Genomic DNA, 19533 nt, shown 5'->3' with positions numbered 1-19533 from the left:
TTTGGGTGGCAGCACAATGCCAGCCTCTGTCTTTGCTGATTCCTTCCCTTCGTTCTACTGCTGGAGCACAGCAGCACCTTGGAGTATCCCCAGCCTCATGGGCAGAATAGAGTTCCAGGGTGGCCTTTTGAAACAGAGGTGAGATGCGTGTCTGTTGCTGGCATTCTGGTCATGGGATGCTCTGGTTAATGACACTGTTTCTAGCAGCTTCGTGTGCGATCGTGGTACTGATTTCCCCCAGTGGGGCTCTGAACAAAGCAGCACTCAGCATAGGCATAGAAGCCAATGTAAGTGTGTGCAGCTCTGGGTGGGAAGGTGTGTGCAGCAGCATGAGCCAGAAAGGAAATGGGTGGGAAGGAAGGGGTCCTTGGAGGGCAACTCTGGGTGAGTGAAAGCACCTGGAGGTGCTGAGCAGGCAGGCTGCAAGCAGCGGGGGATTCGGATGCAGGCATGGGTCTGGTTTGTTGTTTGTTCCAGCATTTGTTGCTGGGTGGTATCTATAGTTTGAGTTGGCTGCACTTCTGGATTCTGAATGCAGTGTTTGCCTGTCTGCAAGCAGGAGCACTGGAGAGCTCTTTCCTGCAACCTCAAAAGGTCTCTGGCTCTGCAATGGCTTCCTATCAACCACAGCTCTGTTTGGTGACACTGGAGTCAGAGTTACAGCAGAAGGAAGGGAAAGGATAAGTAGAGCTGCTTCACTGATCCCCTGGGGATGTTGGGTTTTGTTGCTAGTGTTAAATGTATGTCACAGTAAGACAAGTCAGGCCATTTTGCTTTAGAAACCTTTCTTGTACCTCGCCGGCGCTCACACATCAGAACTGTCTTGCTTTTGTATATGGGAGACGGAAATGCCAGGATGGAAACGCCATTACTGACCGCGCAAGCAAAGTTATCACATGGGGTTTCCTTTAAGCCCCATTTCTTTCAGTTCTTGAAGTAAGTACAGCAAACAAATGCTGCGGGGCTGCGACGGTGCGCAGAATGCCTGCACTGCTCTTTCCTCTGGTGAAAGCCTTGCAAACCTCCTGTTTTGCTCTTCCTGGTTACAGAGATGCTCCCTGCCAGCCCAGGGCTCTGGGGGCGTTGGCCTGAGTACACAAGCTCCCACAGAATGCAGAACTTTATCTATTTCTCCTTTGTTTTACTGTAGTGGATTAGTTAAAACCAAGAAAGCTCTTCTGAGAGAAATACTCGCTTTATGTTCTACTTGGCTTTAAAGTAAAATACGAAATCATCTTGTTCTCTTCAGTTTATTGTTTCTTGCAGATGTAGAACAGCCTCTTACAGAATATCTATGCTGGAGCTGGAGGGAATTTGCTCTTATGCTGTTTAAAAACCAAGCAAGCACAAAATACCACTATATTTATGCACTTAATCTAGATGCCACACTCCTATTTGATGTTGCAATGCAAATTTGTATTTGTATGGATGCGTGTGCATCTATCTCTCCAGAGAACTATTTTTTCTCTGTTTCAAATGGTATTTTGAGCACACAGGAGTAAATCTGTTTCTCATATAGAAGCTAAAATTACAAAAAGAATCTGCCTGTTACAGGTGGGATGGAGGTTGAACCTTGTGGCTCGGAGAGGCCTTGGTGTAAGGGCTCTGGTTGGCTGCTACGGAAGAGGCACAGTTCCCAGCTCAGGTGGCGGTTCACCTCTGGTGAAAATGCACAGCTAATGGTGGTGACTGTGCTGAAAAATAGCATTTTGTAGCTGAGAATTTGCTCTATCAAACAATGTGATCGAGCTCTTTGTATGTGTTTTGGTTCCCATGGCTGGCCCTGCACAGGCCCTGCTGGTCGGGGCTGAGCACGTGGAGGTGGTTGAACTTTGCTGCTGCTACAGCAGTCAGAGCTCTCACAGTCGTTTTTCTGCAGGAAAGCAAAACCAACAACATACAAATATTTCTTTGGGGAATAAATGCACAGCACTCTTTGATCACCATTCTAATACAAAGAGGAGAGATGCCTTGCAACTCCTTTGCAGCTTTCTCATTTGGAGAGATGTTGCCTTCCCTGAATTTTTTACTTCATCCTATGCACCTTCTCTATTTTTAGGCTATGCTTTTCATTCAGTTTCCCAGCTTTTCTTTTCCTAAACAAGAAAGTGAATTTAAAAGAATGAAACACCACTAGACTCCATTGGGTCTAGAACTGGGATCAAGTAATTCTGGATTTGTAGCAAGTTGTTTTTTTCTGCTTGTATTTTCTAACTTCAGTGGCAGCAATGCGTTCAGTACTTCTCCCAACTCCTTCAGATTAATGTTTAGTTCCTTCCAAGCAGCTAGGTTAAATATAAGCTATTTTAGGGATGAGGAGAGATGAGGATCTCAGCCTGAGATCATAATTCTTGCGATGAAGCCACTGTGCCAGTCAATGATTCTCCCTTCTAATGTGTGTTTACAGGGAGAAAGAAAGATGAACGTGCTACGTGGGCTGCACATGCTCTTTAAATGCAAGGTTCATCATTTTGTCTGGATAGCCTGAAATGTGTCCAGGCCTTGGTGCTCTTAGGACATGATCACTTACTGCTCAATCATGAGTAGTCTCCAAAGGAATGGCACAACTGCACTGCTTTTTCACTTGAGGTTAGATATTGAAGACAGCCAAAAATGATGTGTTCCAGTAATCAGGCAGCTGACCGTGCTGAGAAAACAGTCTTGCAATTATCATAGAGACACAGAGTAAAAGCTATTTGTAATCTAATTTAAAATGATGTAAACCATTTCTATTAAAGATGAAAAATCGTACGTGGGAATGCTTTTTATTTTCTCATCTTCCTCTCCCTCATTTAAATAGTGACCTATAAGGTGTCCTTTTTTTGGTGTCAGTTACGCCACAGAGACAGTTAACAAAGAGCAAATGACATATTTTGGATTACAGTTTTCACTGGAAAGGCCTTTGTACCACCTCAAGAGCACAGTACGTACTTAGAGTTTCACAAAGCTCACCTGTCTGGGGAAGCCCCACGAGCAGGAGCAGCATCAGCAGGCTGCTGAACCAGTGCTATTCAACTTCAAGAAAATATTTTTATATTTGTTTGTGTACTTTGCTATTCAACCAGCTTCAGATGGCACTGACCTCTATAGCAGCGAGCTTGTCCTGAACCTCAGCGTAGGAGCTGAATGCACAGTTTCACATATTTACTCCTCCTTTTCTCTGTCTTTGAGGCCAATTCTGGCTTTTTGACAACAGCAGCACAAACCATTTCACAGTCTTGAGAGGTACTCAGTGTGGATGAGCAATTCCTTCTGGCCTGTCTGAATTTGCAGGGGAAAAATGCAGACAAGTACAGTTTTCATTTCAGTATTTTAAGTATTTTAAGTTTTTATATACTTCATCCCTGTTGTTCATGCTGGTAATGTTGAAGATCCTATGGGTGTCCAATGTGATTGCAGTTGAGATCACTACACTAGAAATAGGTGAGTCCAAGGCTGCTTTGCTTGAAACTCAAGAATGTTTTCCTGGAGGCTATGGGCTAGCTTCTCAAAAGATATTTTTTGCCTTATGCATATTTCAATATTTCATTCATGCCTGCATGCTTGCAGATGGTGTTTTATTGCTTTATATCAGCATGTTCCCATTTGACTCTTGGGGTTGCAGGGATCAATTTGGGCAGCTGTGACAAAGGGGCCAAAGAAACATGCTGACCATGCATAAGGGATCTCATATGGCTGCTGCCCAATGAATTACTTGAGTTTTCTCTTGATGAACAAGTCAGATCCATCCCGGCTGTGTCTCCACCCTACACTCCAGCTGAGAACTGAGAAACACTTAGGACTTCCTGAGGGTAAAAAACCTACTGTTTGCAAGAAGAACTTCAGCCCAATGTGAGCGTTTGTAAGGCCTGGAATGCCTGGAGTTTTCTAGATGTAGGCTAGGATTTCATGTAGGGTGATGGGGCTGCAGGACGCTTTGGGGGGTTCCGTGCTGGCCAAAGCGATGCCTCTCCTTTATTTACTCCCAAGGAGTTGCTCCTACCTTCTGCTGTGCCTGCTGTCTATTTGAGAATGGGGCTGCTGGTGAGCTGGAGCCGAGGTCAGCAATTTGGAGTAAGCCAAAATAAGCAGTCCCAGGTGATGGGACTTGGAGAATGAAATATTTTATGTGAACTGTACACCTAACAGGCTTCTATCAGAAAGTTTGCTGCTCTTCTTGGCTTTTCTCATTAGAAAGAAGATATTTCTCAGTTGAATGAGGCTGACTTGAGACATCTCATTTAATAGCCCTCAAGAACATAATTTCATCCACAGGTAGTTATAAGAAACCGCACACATCAGTAATAGAAGAGGTTTTTGCTTTGGGCAAAATATTTAAGCTATGGCTCTTCTGCTCATGCTGCTACGTGGTATGCTCTAACAAATAGTTATTACAGAGAGCCACCTCCATAAATGTGAAACTGCTTTGTACGCAGAGTGATGGACAGGGAGTGAGGGGATGGGTAGATCCGCTCGATCTCACTCCAGCCGCCAGCATACGTACAGCCTGCACTTCCACGAGTTGCTGGTGCTTCTCTTCACAACTTGTGTCACAAATATATTTTCTTCATGGCTGTACTCATTAAAAATAAGCACCTGGGGTTTCGCAGAGCGCCAGGGTACAGGACTGAGTGGACCCACTGAGGTAAGGGCACTAATTACGGGAGGTAAGTCAGCAGGGCTTGAAGCGCTGCCAGATCACACAATGTGTTTTGGAGGGCTGTAACTCCAGGGGTTAGTTTGCGGTCAGAAAATAAAATTAGCATAAATATCCTAATAATTACTTGCCTTGTCTGTGGAATCAGATTGACAAGTCCTGTGGGGAGAAATAACTCCTTTAATGAGCCTTCGCAGAGGTGCTGAGTGCTGCGCTTGTTCTCGCTGGTATAAACGTGAGCTTTCGGGCACACATTGTGTCTGTCCTGGCTATTTTTGTTTGGAGAGAAAAAACAGGATGTAGAAGCGTGCATTTATTTTCAGCTTTAGCAAAATAGGTGCATTCAGGAATACATCTCGTACCTTTGCTTAAAACCCCCCGTGGTGAAAAACGCTGTGTGTGAGGAAGATGCCCAGGCTCCAATTCAATGGCAAACTGAAGCCAAGCTTTTGCTGACTTGAACATTTTTTCGCTGATACGTAATAGGAGCGAGCCTTGTCCATCTTCTTGGGGATAGTTTAAAAATTATTGCTTGAGCCTTGAGTTTATTTGTGAAGCTGCCCACGTTCCCCTCTTTGTGTGCTTTGAGAAAGGCCGTCTCGCTGTGCCGAGAAGGTGATGCCCCTCTGTAAGAGCTGGCTGTGCCATGGGCATCAATATCCTGTGGCCCCAGAGAGCGGTGAGGTGCTGGAACAGCTGCCCAGAGAGGTTGTGGATGCCCCGTCCCTGGAGCTGTTCAAGGCCAGGTTGGATGGGGCCCTGGGCAGCCTGGTCTAGTATTAGATATGGAAGTTGGTGGTTCTGCATGGGGCAGGGGGATGGAGCTTGATGATCCTTGGGGTCCCTTCCAACCCAAATCATTCTTTGATTCTATGACATCCTCCATGCCAGCTCCCACGATGGCAGCACAGCAGAGCAGGCCCTGGTGAGGGGGCTGGGAGGCAGAACCTCACACTGTTCTCAATGTTGATTCCATGGTGTCACTGAGCAAGGCCAACCTGATGCTCCCGCCTGGTTTTGGTGGTCCACAAGGAGGAAAGACGTCATCCTCTCCAAGAAACAAACCCTCTTCCCCTGACACAGAGAGTTCTGCTACACATCAATGATGCCAAGTGCTGAGAGAGGTGTTCTTGCAGAAAGCTGCTTTTGTTTGAAATCTGCAGCTCCAATTTTCACAGCAGATCTACTTTCCTAGAGCTCTGGGTCTTAAGCAGAGAGGAAAATCCCACTGCTTGCTCACATTTTTATTCCTCCATATAATCCCTCTACTCAGTGCCACGCAGCGTCTTTTCCTGTACAGCAGCTTCTGGTTTCTGGAACTGCTTCCACATTTGGATCGTAAATATAAGAACAAAAAAATCTTGTCAGAGCCCTTTCAGCCTCAGAGGTGCCCCAATGAACACCCCACAGTTTAGACTCTTGAAGCCTTTCCAAATCCGGAGTGAACACAAGCAGTTCTCCTTAGAAGTGTCCATCTCCCAGAAGCTGGGATGGGAGAACCTGACATTTGCCCATTTCTTCTTAAACACGCTTTTCTTTTCTGAATGAGCCGCTTGCTTTCTGTCTCCTCTTCCCCCGTTCCACCAGGGATTCTTTGTTTCTCCTTACTCTACGTGTGTTTATCCCAGTGCTGTTCCTCCTGGAACCATCTCCAGCATATCAGATGCTGGTATTGGAGTGAAGTGGGGAGGTGGAAGCTCAGCACTCCGGAGTGCACTCATGCACATTGACAGCAGGGCTGCTGAACCCCTGGTGCTTTGTGTTCTACATATTCATAATGTGAGGATTTGCATGTTTTTACCATTTATTTTGTTTTCTGGTTCCTAGACTCTGCACAAACAATGCAAATGGAGAAATGGAATTATTGTTATTTGCTTTCTATTATAATTTTAAGAAACAGAGCTGGGAAAGAAAGTGTGGCATATGCCAGATTACCACAGCATTGCCCAAATCCCAAACCAAACACAGATTTGTGAGGCCGTGTCTGCTAAACTGACTGATCAGTGCTGAACAATGTTGCTGTATTCTTCGCATCCTAAATATCCCACCCTGAAAGCCCTTCTATGAAAATCCCAACCAGCTATTCCCTATATCCTGGCCTGTTGGCTCCTTTACACATCTGAGGATTTCTGAGATATTCTGCAAAGGTGTGGGGTCAGGGGGAAGCTGTTGGAGGTGCTGTGCTCAGGGCTGCTCTGCTGCTGGAGGAGGAAGCAGCTCCTTTCAGCAGGGGCATGTGCTGATTCAGAAGCACCGTGGGAATGGAGACACTTCCTATAACCCAATGGATGATCTCACTGCCATTTCAAAGGGTCAAGTTTTTCTTTCAGGAATCCAGCCGCTGAGCCCAAGGAGGACTTCCAGCTATAACACCTGTGCATGTGTTATCTGATTAGATTAGCAACCTGTAGCTGAGAGCTACTGTCCTTCTATGGAATTACTGCTTAACCCACGCCACAGCTCAGGGCTCCTAGCAAGGTTTGTTGGCTCTGCAACGAGGGGCTGATGCACAGCAGGAGTCAGGAGGGGTGCAGGAAGGAAGGAGAAGGTGGGCAGGCTGGCTGAAAAGGGGAGAGCTGGGGATCAGCCCATGGCTGCTGAAGGGCCCACAGCTCAGCCGCAGCCCTGTGCCCTTGGAGTGCCTTGAGCCAGCCCTAATAGCTGGGATCAGAAGGAGTACAGTGCCTTAGGGCAGCTTAATGAAATCCAGCAGCTAACAGCCCCTACACCAGCAGCATCCGGATGGGGCTGCGCGGCTCCACCACTGCTGACAGCCAAGTGAGGGGTGCAGTGTGGAAAATGGCACTTTTGTGTCAAAGCCATCTTCGTTTTTGAGACACGTTGTATGTTTTCTTCCTTCTCTCTCCCCTTATCTCTTATATTTGTTCCCACTATTTTGATTTTTACTAAATTTAAAGCATATTTATGCTGGAGGGGTGGCTCTGAAAGTGAGATCACATCGCTGGTGTTCAGAGGCAGATGGCAGCTCCTTACTTGGGGAAAATTCTCTTTTGTTACAGCCGGACTTAAGACTTCTGCAGGACTACAGAAATTGGGTCAGCATTACTGCCCACCCTCCCTATTGCAATCAGCAGTCAGAGTTCTGCTCAGGGCAGGCCCACACCCCATGCCTGTGGCACAGCTGTGTTCATTATTAGCATGGCAGGCATAGTGGTGATGGCCTAAGGGAAAAGCATCTCTGTGCTTCTCTGTTCTCCTCTGACTGCACAGGCACCTCGCTCCACTGTGTACCTTGCATACCTCTGTGGCCAGCTGCTGGCATCAGCCCCTCAAACACCTCTGAGCACTGCTGAGCCCCAACCTCACTGCGTGCTGCTTGCTAACAAGTGGGTGATGGGAGCAGGATGTCACAGGTGGCTGCAGTGAGGGCAGTGAGCACTTTAGCCACTGTCTCACCCGGCTGCAGGCAGGAGGGCGATGCCTCCGGTGCTCCTTCACGTCATCTATCTACCTCCCAAGTTTAGTTTCAGATCCTACTGCAAAAAGCCACAACTTTGAAGACCAAGCACCGCACGTACGTGATCACGCACACAGCTCCGCAGCGTAACAGCAGGACAAGCCCTAAGGAGGACGTGCCGAGCCCCCGGTAACTGGCAGAGGGATGCGGCTGTCAGCCCGGGGGGGGTCAACCCGCGGGTAGGAGCTGGGGCAGCGCCCTGGCAGCCGCCTCCCTCCGCCTCCCCCTCCTCCCGTTCCGAGCCCTGCGGGTGCCGGCAGGGCGGGGCGAGGCGGGCTGGCGGCGGCTCCCGCGGGACTCCGACCCCCCCCCGGCCCGGCGGCGGAGGGCGGGCGGAAGCGGCGCGGGCTGCACCTGCCGGGCTGCGCGGCTGGGCTGGGTTCGGCTCGGAGCGGTGCGGCGCGGCTCGGAGGAGCCATGCCGGCAGCCACTGCGCCGGGGCCGGACGAGCCGCGCACCGCTGCGCCCGGGCGGGACGGCGGTGGCCCCCGCGGGTACACAGGTACGGGCACGGCGGGGTGCGGGACCCCAGCCCGGGTGGGGGTGCGGAGCTCTCAGAGCACGGCGCAGTCCTCCGCCGGGGCCGCGGGCGGAGAACGGGGGATCACCGCGGGTGCCGGGCCGGGCGCTCGGGGGCTCGTGTCCCCGCTTCAGCCCCCGGCACAGGAACGCTCCGGCGGTCACCCCGGTCGCGGTCAAGGGATACGGCCCGCGTTGGAGGCTGCGGTGCCCCAAATGGGCAGCACCGGGTGAATTCCGGAGGGTGGGAGTTCGCTCGCCCGGGTGCGGCGCGGGTCTGCGGGGGTCGGGCGGCGTGAAAGCGAGAGGCGCTCGGAGGGAAAGGTCCGGCACGTAGCGAGCGCTGCGCCGGGAGCCCGCGGAGCGAAGGAGCTTCCAACAGAGGCACGTTGACTAGGGAGAAAATGGAGATATCGGTGCTTTAATGAAATAGGGTGCTGCACCGAGGAGTAAAATGGGAAATGAATCACCGGTTTTTTGCTTCCTCTTCGCCCCCTGTCCCCCATCCAATCCTCCAGTTTCGTTACTCAACTCGATCCTGTGGAGCCCAACAGCCTCTGTGAATCTCTTTGGGGGCGATTAACTTGATGGTAATGGGAGCTGATAGAGGGTCCGGCTCTAACGCCGTGACCTCCGCACGACGCGGGGTCCGAGGAGATGCGGGGGGAAGCGGCAGCGGGGCCGAGCGGCTGCGGGTTCACCGCGCCCATCCGCGCTGCTGCGCGCGGTGCTCCGCGTCTCCCCGTGCCACGCAGCGCTCCCGGAACGCGGAGCCGTCCCCGCACTGCCCGTCTGGCTGTGGTCTCATCTGTCTGTGCGCTCCTCACGGGCGCTGTCGATGAGCCGGGTTTTATTACGTCGACAAAAAGAAGCAAACATCTCCGGGCTGACGGCGTAGCGGCGCTTTAGGTCGCATCCGCTTAAATGTGCTTAACTGTGCATTTAATTTGAATTTAATAGAGCAGTTCATTTTGAAAATATGGAGCGGGCTCTGGGAAACATGCTTGAGAATTAACAATTCGAATGCGAGCTGCTCTAATTTTTGCTATTGTTACTAATTCTTGAGCTTTTTGTCTGCTGTAAAATCGTGTGTTGTTGGCTGCTCGTGTTGGTTGTGCCCTGCTGTGCCCGCAGTAAGGAGTACTGGGCAGGGCACGGCCCATGTTGTGCTCAGCCCTCTGATCCCACATAATCTTGTCCTGTGCTGATCTGTGGCAGGGCTCCCAGAGATGTGGGATCCGTGACAAACAAATGGCAGCCAGCCTGGAATCCCCTCAGTTAATGCCTTGGGTGTTTGCAAACCTGACTGCGGGGTCAAACTGCATCACTGCATTCCTCACCTAGAAAACACGAGCATTTTACAGTCTGTACTTTTGAAGCCAGAAGAAGAGAATATAGCATTATGTATGTTGCAGTGCTGTTCAGGAGACATTTCTCCCGTTAGTAAAGAAAAGGATTTTTGGGGCTTTGTGTGGAGAGACTGAAAGGGAGAAACCTGTATCAGGGCAGGGATGGCTGTGCAGTGCTCTCCCAGCTGGGTCCAACCAGAACAACCAGCACTGCCCTCCCCAGACCTGCTGCACCAGTGGTGTGGGCCAGAGGACCCAGAGAGGTGCTGAATTGGAGTCAAAAGGGCTGAAAGGAGCAGGGTATAGATGTGCCTGCATGCAGGTCTGTGGGGCCAGTGGGCTGGCTGGCAGTGGGTCCTTCTGCAAGTGCTCCTTCTGCACCCTACCGCTCTGGAGGTCTGCATACTTCTCAATTGGTTGCTGCATGTGGCTGAGTGCTTTAGATTGCTAAATTGTAGCTACTTGTATAGTTTTAAATTAAACTCTTGCTTGGGATGCTTAATTTAAAGTGGGACATGTTATTCATGCAGCGATATTTGCAGGAGAAGTGACCTCTAGGGAGAGCTGATGACAACTACTGTGTTTTTCATTTATTGTGTCCTTATTGGTGATCATTTTTCATTGCTGCTTTGATTGACTAATATTTCCAGCCCGGAATGGCAGCACAGACAGAAGCCCTCATGCACTTCTGCAGCGGATGAACAGAAATGCTTCAAGGTTTCCATTTGAATTAGTCTGTGTATGGGAAAGAAGTTAGGAGAAGTTCATTGCAGCCTGATATTTGACCACTTAGGGCTCCGACAGCCTCGTGCAGGATAGATGTGTGGTGATGGTGTGCCCGGCTCTTCCCACTCCTGCTGCCTCCCTCACTCTCACCTTGAGAGCACGCAGGGTACTGAGTGCAGACCCACCAGGGTGATTGCAGGCTCTGTCTGGAGAAACAGCAGAACTGCTCATGTAAGGGCTGACTGAGGCTTCCTGCTTGTCAGGAAGGCAGGGACGGCCCTGTGGCTGTGGAGCCGCAGCGAGCCCTGCACTGGTTGTGTCGCTGGGGCTGTGCTGGGCTCTGGCTGGGTGGTACCCGAGCCGGCATATCAGTGCAGCCACAAAGAAAGCCAACAGAGGAAAGAAACATAAAACACGCTGGAAATATTTCTGTGCAGGACTGTGGCCCAGATGGGTCTCTTGCTGCTGAACTCTTGGCAGTTGTGGTTCAGTTTTGTCCCTCTGCCTTCCTGCACCAGGAAGGAGACTGCCTGCAGTGCAGCTGGGCAGTGTGCTGCAGGAGGCTGTGAGCAGTGCGTCCCGCTGGGCTCCTGGGAGAGGTCACCTGGCAGGCAGCTCTGAGGGAAAGGCCCCGTCTCTGGGTTGGGACCGACTTAGGCTGCAGTTTGCTGGGGGAGATATCCCTGTGTACGTGCTCTGGGTGGCTGTTGTGGCCCTGCTGGTGTGCACCAGGCTGGGTGTGCCTTTGGTGTCCCTCGAGGTATCGGTTCTTTTGTTACAAGCAGGTTTTTTTGCACTGAGTTTATCTCTGCCGGTGCAGCAACTGAAGACACGTCACTGTGAGCTTCTGGTTGCTCTTCCAGGAAAGCAAAGGCAAAGCTGTGCTTCAGAGCCTCAAGTGCTGCACATGGTGGTGAGCTGGGTCCCAGCTCCTTGCTCTGGTCCCTACCTCAGTTTTTAGGCAGGCGGAGAAAATGTTCATCCTGAATTTCCATCCTGCAGAGCAGAAGGTGAGGTGACTTGGAGTGCATAGGCTTGTAACCTCCATTTCCTTTTTCTCCCATGAGATCAAAGTGAAACCTTTTATTAAATGAGATACCTGAAGTGGCAGTCACAGATTTCCAGCCACACTTCAGCTCCTGTACTGCAGGATGCGAATCTCAGTGGCTGTGCATTTGCACCAGGCATTGTTATTGCTTTGAGAGAATGATTTTTGTACTTGTCATGAAAACTCTAGAATGGTGCAAAATAGAGAAGAAGAGTTATGAGGTCGTCTACCACAGTCCTCCACAGCACAAGATTGTTCCCTGTTGTATTCTCCAATACCTTGTCCAGGCTGCTTCTAAATTACCTAGATATAGAGATGAATTATGTCAAGGCTTACAACTTTCTGTGAGGGAATGAAATGAGCCGAATGTCTTGGACCCAGAACACTGATGTTTCACAAATCAGAAGTCAGCTTCACACCATAAAGCCCAAACCACCCAAACTCAACCCTGGGCTGGATGTGGGCAAGACTGAGGTGGGCCTGCTGCTCCTGCTGAGCTGAGCTGGGGGCCCATGGGCTCCCATCAGAAATCAGCACGATGTACTCAGCCTATTGGTCAGTGCTGATGGAGCCGGCACCGCAGCATTTTGCCTTCAATCAATTGACAGGGACAAGGCAGCGTGTGGGATAGTTGCTGGTTTGCACTTGGCCTTCTTATTGTCATGCTGTCTTTCAAATGCTGTTGCAGATAAGCAGCTGTTCTACTGTGCAAAGCAGTTTGGACTGGTGCCGTGGGCCTGAAGAGCGATGGGAAGAGGATTTTGCATTTGCAGGAAGCCTGCCTGCCTTGCTTTTTGTTTTGTCTTCAGATGACGGTGAGAAATGCAGAAGTTGCAGAAAGAGCAAGTGCTCGCCAAAATAAATCAATGGGTGCCTGGTTTGATAGCAGTTTGCTGGCAGCAGAGCCATATGCAGGTGCAGGGCCGGCCCAGCACCCCACTTCTCGCTGTGTAGGGGAAGAGGACAGGTTAACTGCTTGCCTTTCCTGTAGTGCAGCCATAAGCAATTAACGGGCCACAGTAAAGGAGCCCCTCCCCTATTGAGGGCAGGCTGAGAGCTGGGGCTGTTGAGCGTGGAGGAGAGAAGGCTCCAGGGAGAACTGAGAGTGGCTTGTCAGTATCTAAGGGGGCTGTAAGAAAGAAGGGAAGAGGCTCTTTAGTGGGGTCTGTGTAATAGGACAAGGGGAAGTGGTTTTGAACTAAAAGAGGGGAGATTTAGATTGGACATGAAGAAGTTCTTTGCACTAAGAGTGATGAGGCTCTGTCACAAGCTGCCCAGAGAAGTGGTCGTGCCCCATCCCAGGGACACATGGTCAGGCTGGATGGGACTGTGAGCACCTGATGGAGCTGTGGGTGTCCCTGTTTGTTGCAGGAGGGTTGGACCAGGTGAACATTAAGAGTCCCTTCTAACTCAAACTGTGATTCTAGGACAGTGTGGTTTTGTGCAAGCAAGGAGGAGCTGCAGTGCACAGCCATCACTGTTAAAGCAGACAGAGCTAAGTTTTTTCCTCTTTGTAAATACAGCTATGGGCTGTCCCTGCCTGCTGTGCTGCCAGGATATGCAGCCTTCCTAGAGCTGCCAGCAGTGTATCTGGCTCAGACCGCAGTGTCGCGGGTGTGTGCCGTGCCAGGAGGGCTGCCCTTTGGTCTGCTTGCCTCAGCCAGTTGTCACTGTGTGTAACCCACCTGCAATCATTTACTGCTTTAATCGACACCATAAACACAATGGAGTGGTTCCTTGTCCTTACGCTGCTGTCCCCATCCATCTTCATGTCATCTTCCACTGGCTTCTAGGGCTGGGGAGGCTGCGAGCAGCTGTGCTGATGGATTGCCACTGTGAATCACTGCCCTCGGCACAACCTGGCCAGAAGAGCCGGCCTGGCAGCAGGGAGATGGGAGAGACCAGAAGCCATGAAACCATGCAGGAGGTTCTTAAATCTGACTGTTATTTTCTCAGTTCATGAATGATTTCTATCAGCACAGTAAATTGCGTGCTATTGCTAACTCTTTCAGACCAGTGTCTAAAAAAATCAATTATTCACAGAAATTCTTGCTGACAGTTGTGAGTGTCAGGACACAGTTCTCTGGTGTGCAGTTAGCAGCTTCAAATAGCAAACTGAGAAAGGAACAGTAAAGGGGAGAAGTGCAGGCTGCAAACCCAACGCTCAGGTGGGTTCCTGTAGCTGGAAGCCATGGGGATGGGCAGAAGGTTTCTTTTCAAATAAATGTTTTGTGCAAATAGAGTTCTTATGCCCAGTTGTTTAGGGCCAAAAGTGAATGCTTCTATTTAAGGCAAAAAGCTTTTTTCATCTTCCCAAGCTCTCCTTTTGGGGTGGGTTTTGCAGTTAGCTCAGACCCAGGTTCCAGTGCCATCCAGCAGAGGTGGTCATGGGGCAGTTGTCATGTGGGAGTGAGCAGCTTCTTCATCTGCTCTTATCAGTGACAATGCCAGCTGCTCGAGGCAGATAGCCCTCAGCTGCAGTGAGGTGTGCCCAGTGTGTGGCTGCACTTAGTAGTGAGTGGGGGGCATCCTGGGGCTGTGCCACAGCACTGCCATATGGATCCAGGGGGACCTGGCAGCGCTACGCAGTGAGAGCAGCAGCCCTTGCCCTGCCCAAATGTATGGCAGGATTTGGATTTGTACCTGCTTGCTTGCAGGTTCAATGTAAAATCGTTGAAGTTAGGTGTGTAAAACAAAAATTAAAAAATTCATCTCCTATAAAGAGAAAAAGCCAAATGGTTTTACAGGTTTTAGCACCTCCTTAGGGGTGCTAAACCACTGTGCAGGTGAAAAGCCACAGAGATGAAGCATTTTCTGACAGCAAGGCCTTGTCTTGGAGCCACTGGTAGGACTGGTGCTAGTGATGTATTTGTGTTAGAACTGGCTGGACGATGTGGTTTTGGCATTTTAAAGGGAACAAAAGTGAAAGGCTGATTCCACCAGAGCATCTGCTTTTAGTCAGAAGATTCAGGTTGTCAGATTTCTACAAGAAAGCGCCTGGAGATGTCTCCAGACCTCAGAAATGCCTATCAGCAACATGGTCAATCAATATATATATATGTATTTATATAATGTAGAAAGTGCTCAGCTCTGACATTGTGGCATCATCAGTTTTTGTCCATAAAGCCTTTTATAGGAATGGTTTGAGCTCTGCTTTCCTGCCCGAAGTGTGCACACCGTTTGCTGTGTTCACCCATTCTTTTTTGGCCTGTGATTACTTGCTGGTAAAGAGAATGAAGCTGCTTGTAAATACTGGCAGGGCTGCTAGTGTTCATGGGCTCTTGATTATCTCTGCAAGAAGGGAGGGCGTTGAGATAAGGAGAGCATGGTGAATGGTTTGCTGAAGATTGGAGGCTCCTAAAGCTTGCCTGCTTTCCCACCAATACCTGATCCATGTTAGTGAGGTGCTAACTACCAAGCTGGGTGCTTGGTATGTGGATTTCCCAGCGTTCTGTAGAGTATTCTCTACAGTTTATTCTGTTTATTTAGCTCCATCTGCCTCTGCACATCTTATACAATCGGGGTCTGAACAAGTGCAGGTGAAAAGCTCAATTCAAATTATTCCTTATAATTTTATCCCCTTTTGAGTTTCATTTTAGAAAGTAGGGCACAAACTGTGTGTTCTGCAAGTTGCATTGTTTATTTATCACCTGCTTTGGGGTGACAAATTGAGGAGCCCATCAGTAGCTCCATTCACTGAGCAGTCAAAAAGCAGCTGTTGGGTCTTTTTTGTTTGCGAACAGTTCACGTCAAGGCACAGTTCTGGTGTGCTCCATAGTGGATGCTTGGTTGATTATTATTTTTTCCACTTTCATTCTTTTTAATATGGAAATAAGAGCGATAATATGGAAAAAAGAGGGAGAGATGAATGCTTCACATTTGCGTTGTGGACCCTTCCTGTTCAGTTAAACTGTTAACTCTTCAGAAGTGCCATAACCCACTTTCTCAGTTCTGTTGGAAAACAGGGTAATAACGTGCAGAAAACCCATCTGTTCTTGTTTCTTGCTTTACTGGGGCCTTCATCAAATACCTCATTTTCCATCGAGTTCTTTTTTCTCAATTAATCTTTCCCATAAGAAACATATTCAGTATTGTCCTTGTTGCTAGATCCCAGAGTAAAATCTACAGATGAGAATAACCTGACTTTGATGTAAATTGGCAAAAAAAAAAATCAATCACAGAGATGGCAGTACAGCGACTGGAACAAATCCTCGCTTAAGAGTAACATGAAAGACGCAAATAAGAATCATTTTACACCAATTCCAAATGTTATTTATGTTTGAAATGGGAGTGGATTGTGTGTGCTGTCAGCACACCCTAACCTAGCATCTCGGTGATGTGTGACTTGGCTTTGGCATGGATTAAAGCTGCTCACAGCCCTGCAGACAGGGAGCATTTCAGAGCTGGGAAGTGCTTAGTGCTGACTCCTAAATCTCACTGCAGCTTGTTTGATGCACCAAGGCAAAAAAGCTAGATGAAAAATACTGGGAGGACAGAAGGGAATCTGCCCATCAGTCCCTTCTCCTGTCCCTGCTCTGACCCTTCAGGTCCTGTGGTCTGAATGGATCTCAGCTCTCCATAGCCCTGAATGGGCCACCAAAAGGGAAGCTCCCTTTGTGCCACCATGCTCTGCCATCATTGCTGTGTTGCAAGCAGTGCGTTGAAAAGTCAGTTTTCAGCAGGAAAGAATGAGGGAAAGCCATTGAGAGGAGCAAGCCTGAGTTTTGGGCTTGCATGTGATGGCAAATGGGCTCCTCTTATGTATGTGATCCAATTAGAGTCTGTTGGCTGCAAAATGGTTAACTTAATCTCTAATTACAGTTTGCTAACCAGACCTTTAGCTGCTGGTACACAGTAACAGGGAATGCTGGTCCTCATCTGTTTTGGAGGTGTGTGGGTTATGGTTGTGTTCCCTCTCTTCCCTCTCTTCCTTCGTTCTCCCATGGCAAGCTTTTCCAAGAGCTCCTCTGCGAGCTTGCCGCGGATGTTCGACATTACGCCTGTGACTTTAGGAACAGTAATTTCTAATGCGTGCTTTTCTAAGAAAATAGACTTGCAGAAATAATATCATCAGCCTGCTGAGTTTCTTCGGGTTTTATAGAACCTAATGTTCTGTCTATTTCTGGCATCTGGCTATTACAGCATGTTTTAGTTGCATTAAGTAGTCAACAATAAGCAAAGCAAAAGCTTGAATTATGCGTGTATGGAAATAATGAGGCGAAGTCACGGATGGCTCTATTTCTGCACAGACAGCAAGTGGCTATCTTAACAAAATGCTTTCAGATAGCTGCTGCTGTATTTTAGATCATTTTGGCATATACGTATGCAATGTATTTGATTTCCATTTGCTGTGTTTTGCTGTGTGGAGGGAGAAGGAGCACAGGCAATGTGTAATGGACAAGCGTTCTTCAGTTACTCTCTCATTCTGTTTCCTTATCAGCAAAACATAAATCTGCAGCATGCTGACAATGAAACCATATGGTAACTCTTCCTGACGAATTGATTTTGCAATACAGATGACCCTGTGTCTGCATGGAAAGAGGCTTTTTGGATTATTTTGTCTTAATTCTCACATTACTCTTTAAGTTTCAGCACCTGGAAATTATATATTTGGATGTTTCTGAACTCAGTGGTTTGTGTGAATTAAGAATTAACAGAGCATGCTCAACTTCAGTGTTTTTACTTTGGGGGCAGGTATTTGTCATGTGAAATAATGTTTATTTGCTATAGCCGGTGCCCTCCTGTCTTGTCAGACAGCAGCTTCAGATTCTGACACTTTCTGAGTGTCAAATATTCTTTTAGTGTGAACTGAAGAAATGCATGGTATGAAGGATCTCTTTCTTTACGAGGGCGTGCATGTGTGCCCATAGGATACTTAAGGTAGTTGGCTCCTTATGCCCAAACTGGCCCATTGATGGCCTCTGGTCTGTGATGACTGCAGCTGAAGCAACGCTTTGGGTGGTGGGCAGCATGGATGAGGTGCTTTGTGAGTCCTGTGCAGTGAGTGAATGAACCAGCAGTTCTCTTCACAGCTTCTCTTAGAGCTCAAAATCAAGAAGTGATTTTCACCCTTTGCTTTGTAGGAATGAGTGAGTTTTCTTCTTGTGCTTAGAAGTAGCAGCCTGTATCTGAAAATGTAAGCAGAGCACAACCTGGGACTGGCGAACAACTTATGAGTCATGGGAACTAGGTTTGGGAGACACATCAAATCTAGGAGGGAAGCCATGAAGCTAATCAAAACTGAACAGCACATCATGGCTGGGGATGTTTATTGTGAACTACTCACACATGGCTGATAGGCTCACGGTAATGCCTTGCACAGTCCTCCCAGCTGTAAGTGCTGCCTGCCAAGCATCACTCTGTGGGGCTTGAGATTCAGCTGTTGCAAAAGTGAAATAAGCAATATTTATGGCTCTTATTTGACATTACATTTCTGACTAATGACAGTTACTGCAATCCAAGGCTTGATATTTTCTAGATATTTAGAAAATAAATACAAATCGAGATGTAAACCTGGCCAGTGCGAGTGTCTGTGCAGTGTTGGTGTTTTACTTCAGCAGAAAATGCAGCCTCCATCACAGACCTCAGATGAAAACAAAAATTCCTCCTTGTAGCAGGTGTTGTCAAACAAGCATGCCTGGAGAGCATTCAAAGGCTAGATCCATGCAGAACATCTCCTTGTACAAATACGAGGGTGGAAGCACACTGAAACGGTAATTTTCAAGAAGTGGAAGGATAAAAGTAAGCTGGCAGAAGAGTGGGTGCAATGAGTAACTGCAAGGACTTCATGGATCATTAATAGAAAGGGATGCTGGAGCTCACAAGAGAGATTCACAAATGAATTATTAGAAGACTATTGCCAAAGAAAATTAGGGCAAATCTGATCCAGTGGTTTTAAATCTGAACTTGGATAAAATTCAGAAGTTCGTACTGGCAAAAATCCCATCTGTGTCTTTCAATAAAAGCTCTTATTTAAAGAAAAAAAAAAAAAAGCCTTTAATGTTTTGATGCTGGCCAAAGAAGAAATGGTATTGAAAAGCTCTAAGAAGAAGAAGAAACAGCATTTCTTGTATGGCCAGATGCAGATATGTGGAGTACAGGTGATGAACGTTTCGCTAAGGTTCTGTGTAAACACAAGCATAGGAGCTTTCAAAATTTTATCACTTATTGGATGTTGTCAAGAGGAGACTCAGAATTACTGCTTCAGTTACATCTGTGCAGGAATGTCATCTGGGGATGACATAATGCTATTACAGCCCTGGCCAAAGCAAGGAAATAACCACAGCTTAATGGCACTCTGGCAAACGAGTGGCTGTTGCAGATCTCTGCAGTGATCAAGTGAAGGAAGTATTTTTAAATAATAATGACGAAAGGTCACTGACATTCTGAGGTTTTAATCATTCAACATATGCAATTATGGGCAAGGACAATGCAGGCAAGTGTAAAAGTGCTGGCAACAGCCACGTGTTAGTCAGGATGACCAATGGTGGATTAAAGATTTAAAAAAAGAAAAACTTGGAAGAAAACATCAAGAGATAAATTATCTGTTCTTTGGCTGTGTAATGATTCCAGGTAAAATGGCGAGTCTGCTGAAAGAGTCTAATGAGGACTGCTTAGGAGGCTGAGGAAATGTAACTTGGATCGGACTTGGCTCTGAGATACTTTCTGCATCTCTTGCAGCTAGAAGTGTCACTATATGAGCTCTAAGTATGTGATCTGGTACCTAAATATGCCTTGAAACTGTAAAATGCAACGATGTGGGTCTTTTGCAGCTTAT

At 48.0% G+C, this 19533-nt stretch overlaps 1 protein-coding gene across 2 annotated transcripts in view; it reads left to right on the top strand.

The window, feature by feature from the left end:
- Positions 1–19533, top strand: part of SUSD3 (sushi domain containing 3) — a 52496-nt gene that overhangs the window by 17285 nt on the left and 15678 nt on the right. Inside the window, exon 1 of one of the 2 annotated variants that reach the window (XM_048957168.1) lies at positions 8472–8616. The exons of the other annotated variant lie outside the window; for it this stretch is intronic. Coding sequence (XP_048813125.1) covers positions 8532–8616 — 85 coding nt within the window. The 5' untranslated portion in view covers positions 8472–8531. Of the gene's footprint in view, positions 1–8471; positions 8617–19533 lie in introns of those variants that run through there. 2 annotated transcript variants of the gene reach the window in all.

The sequence above is a fragment of the Lagopus muta genome, chromosome 11 (genome assembly GCF_023343835.1).
Source record: "Lagopus muta isolate bLagMut1 chromosome 11, bLagMut1 primary, whole genome shotgun sequence".
NCBI lineage: Eukaryota > Metazoa > Chordata > Aves > Galliformes > Phasianidae > Lagopus > Lagopus muta.
This window is presented reverse-complemented; position numbering and strand designations above follow the sequence as displayed.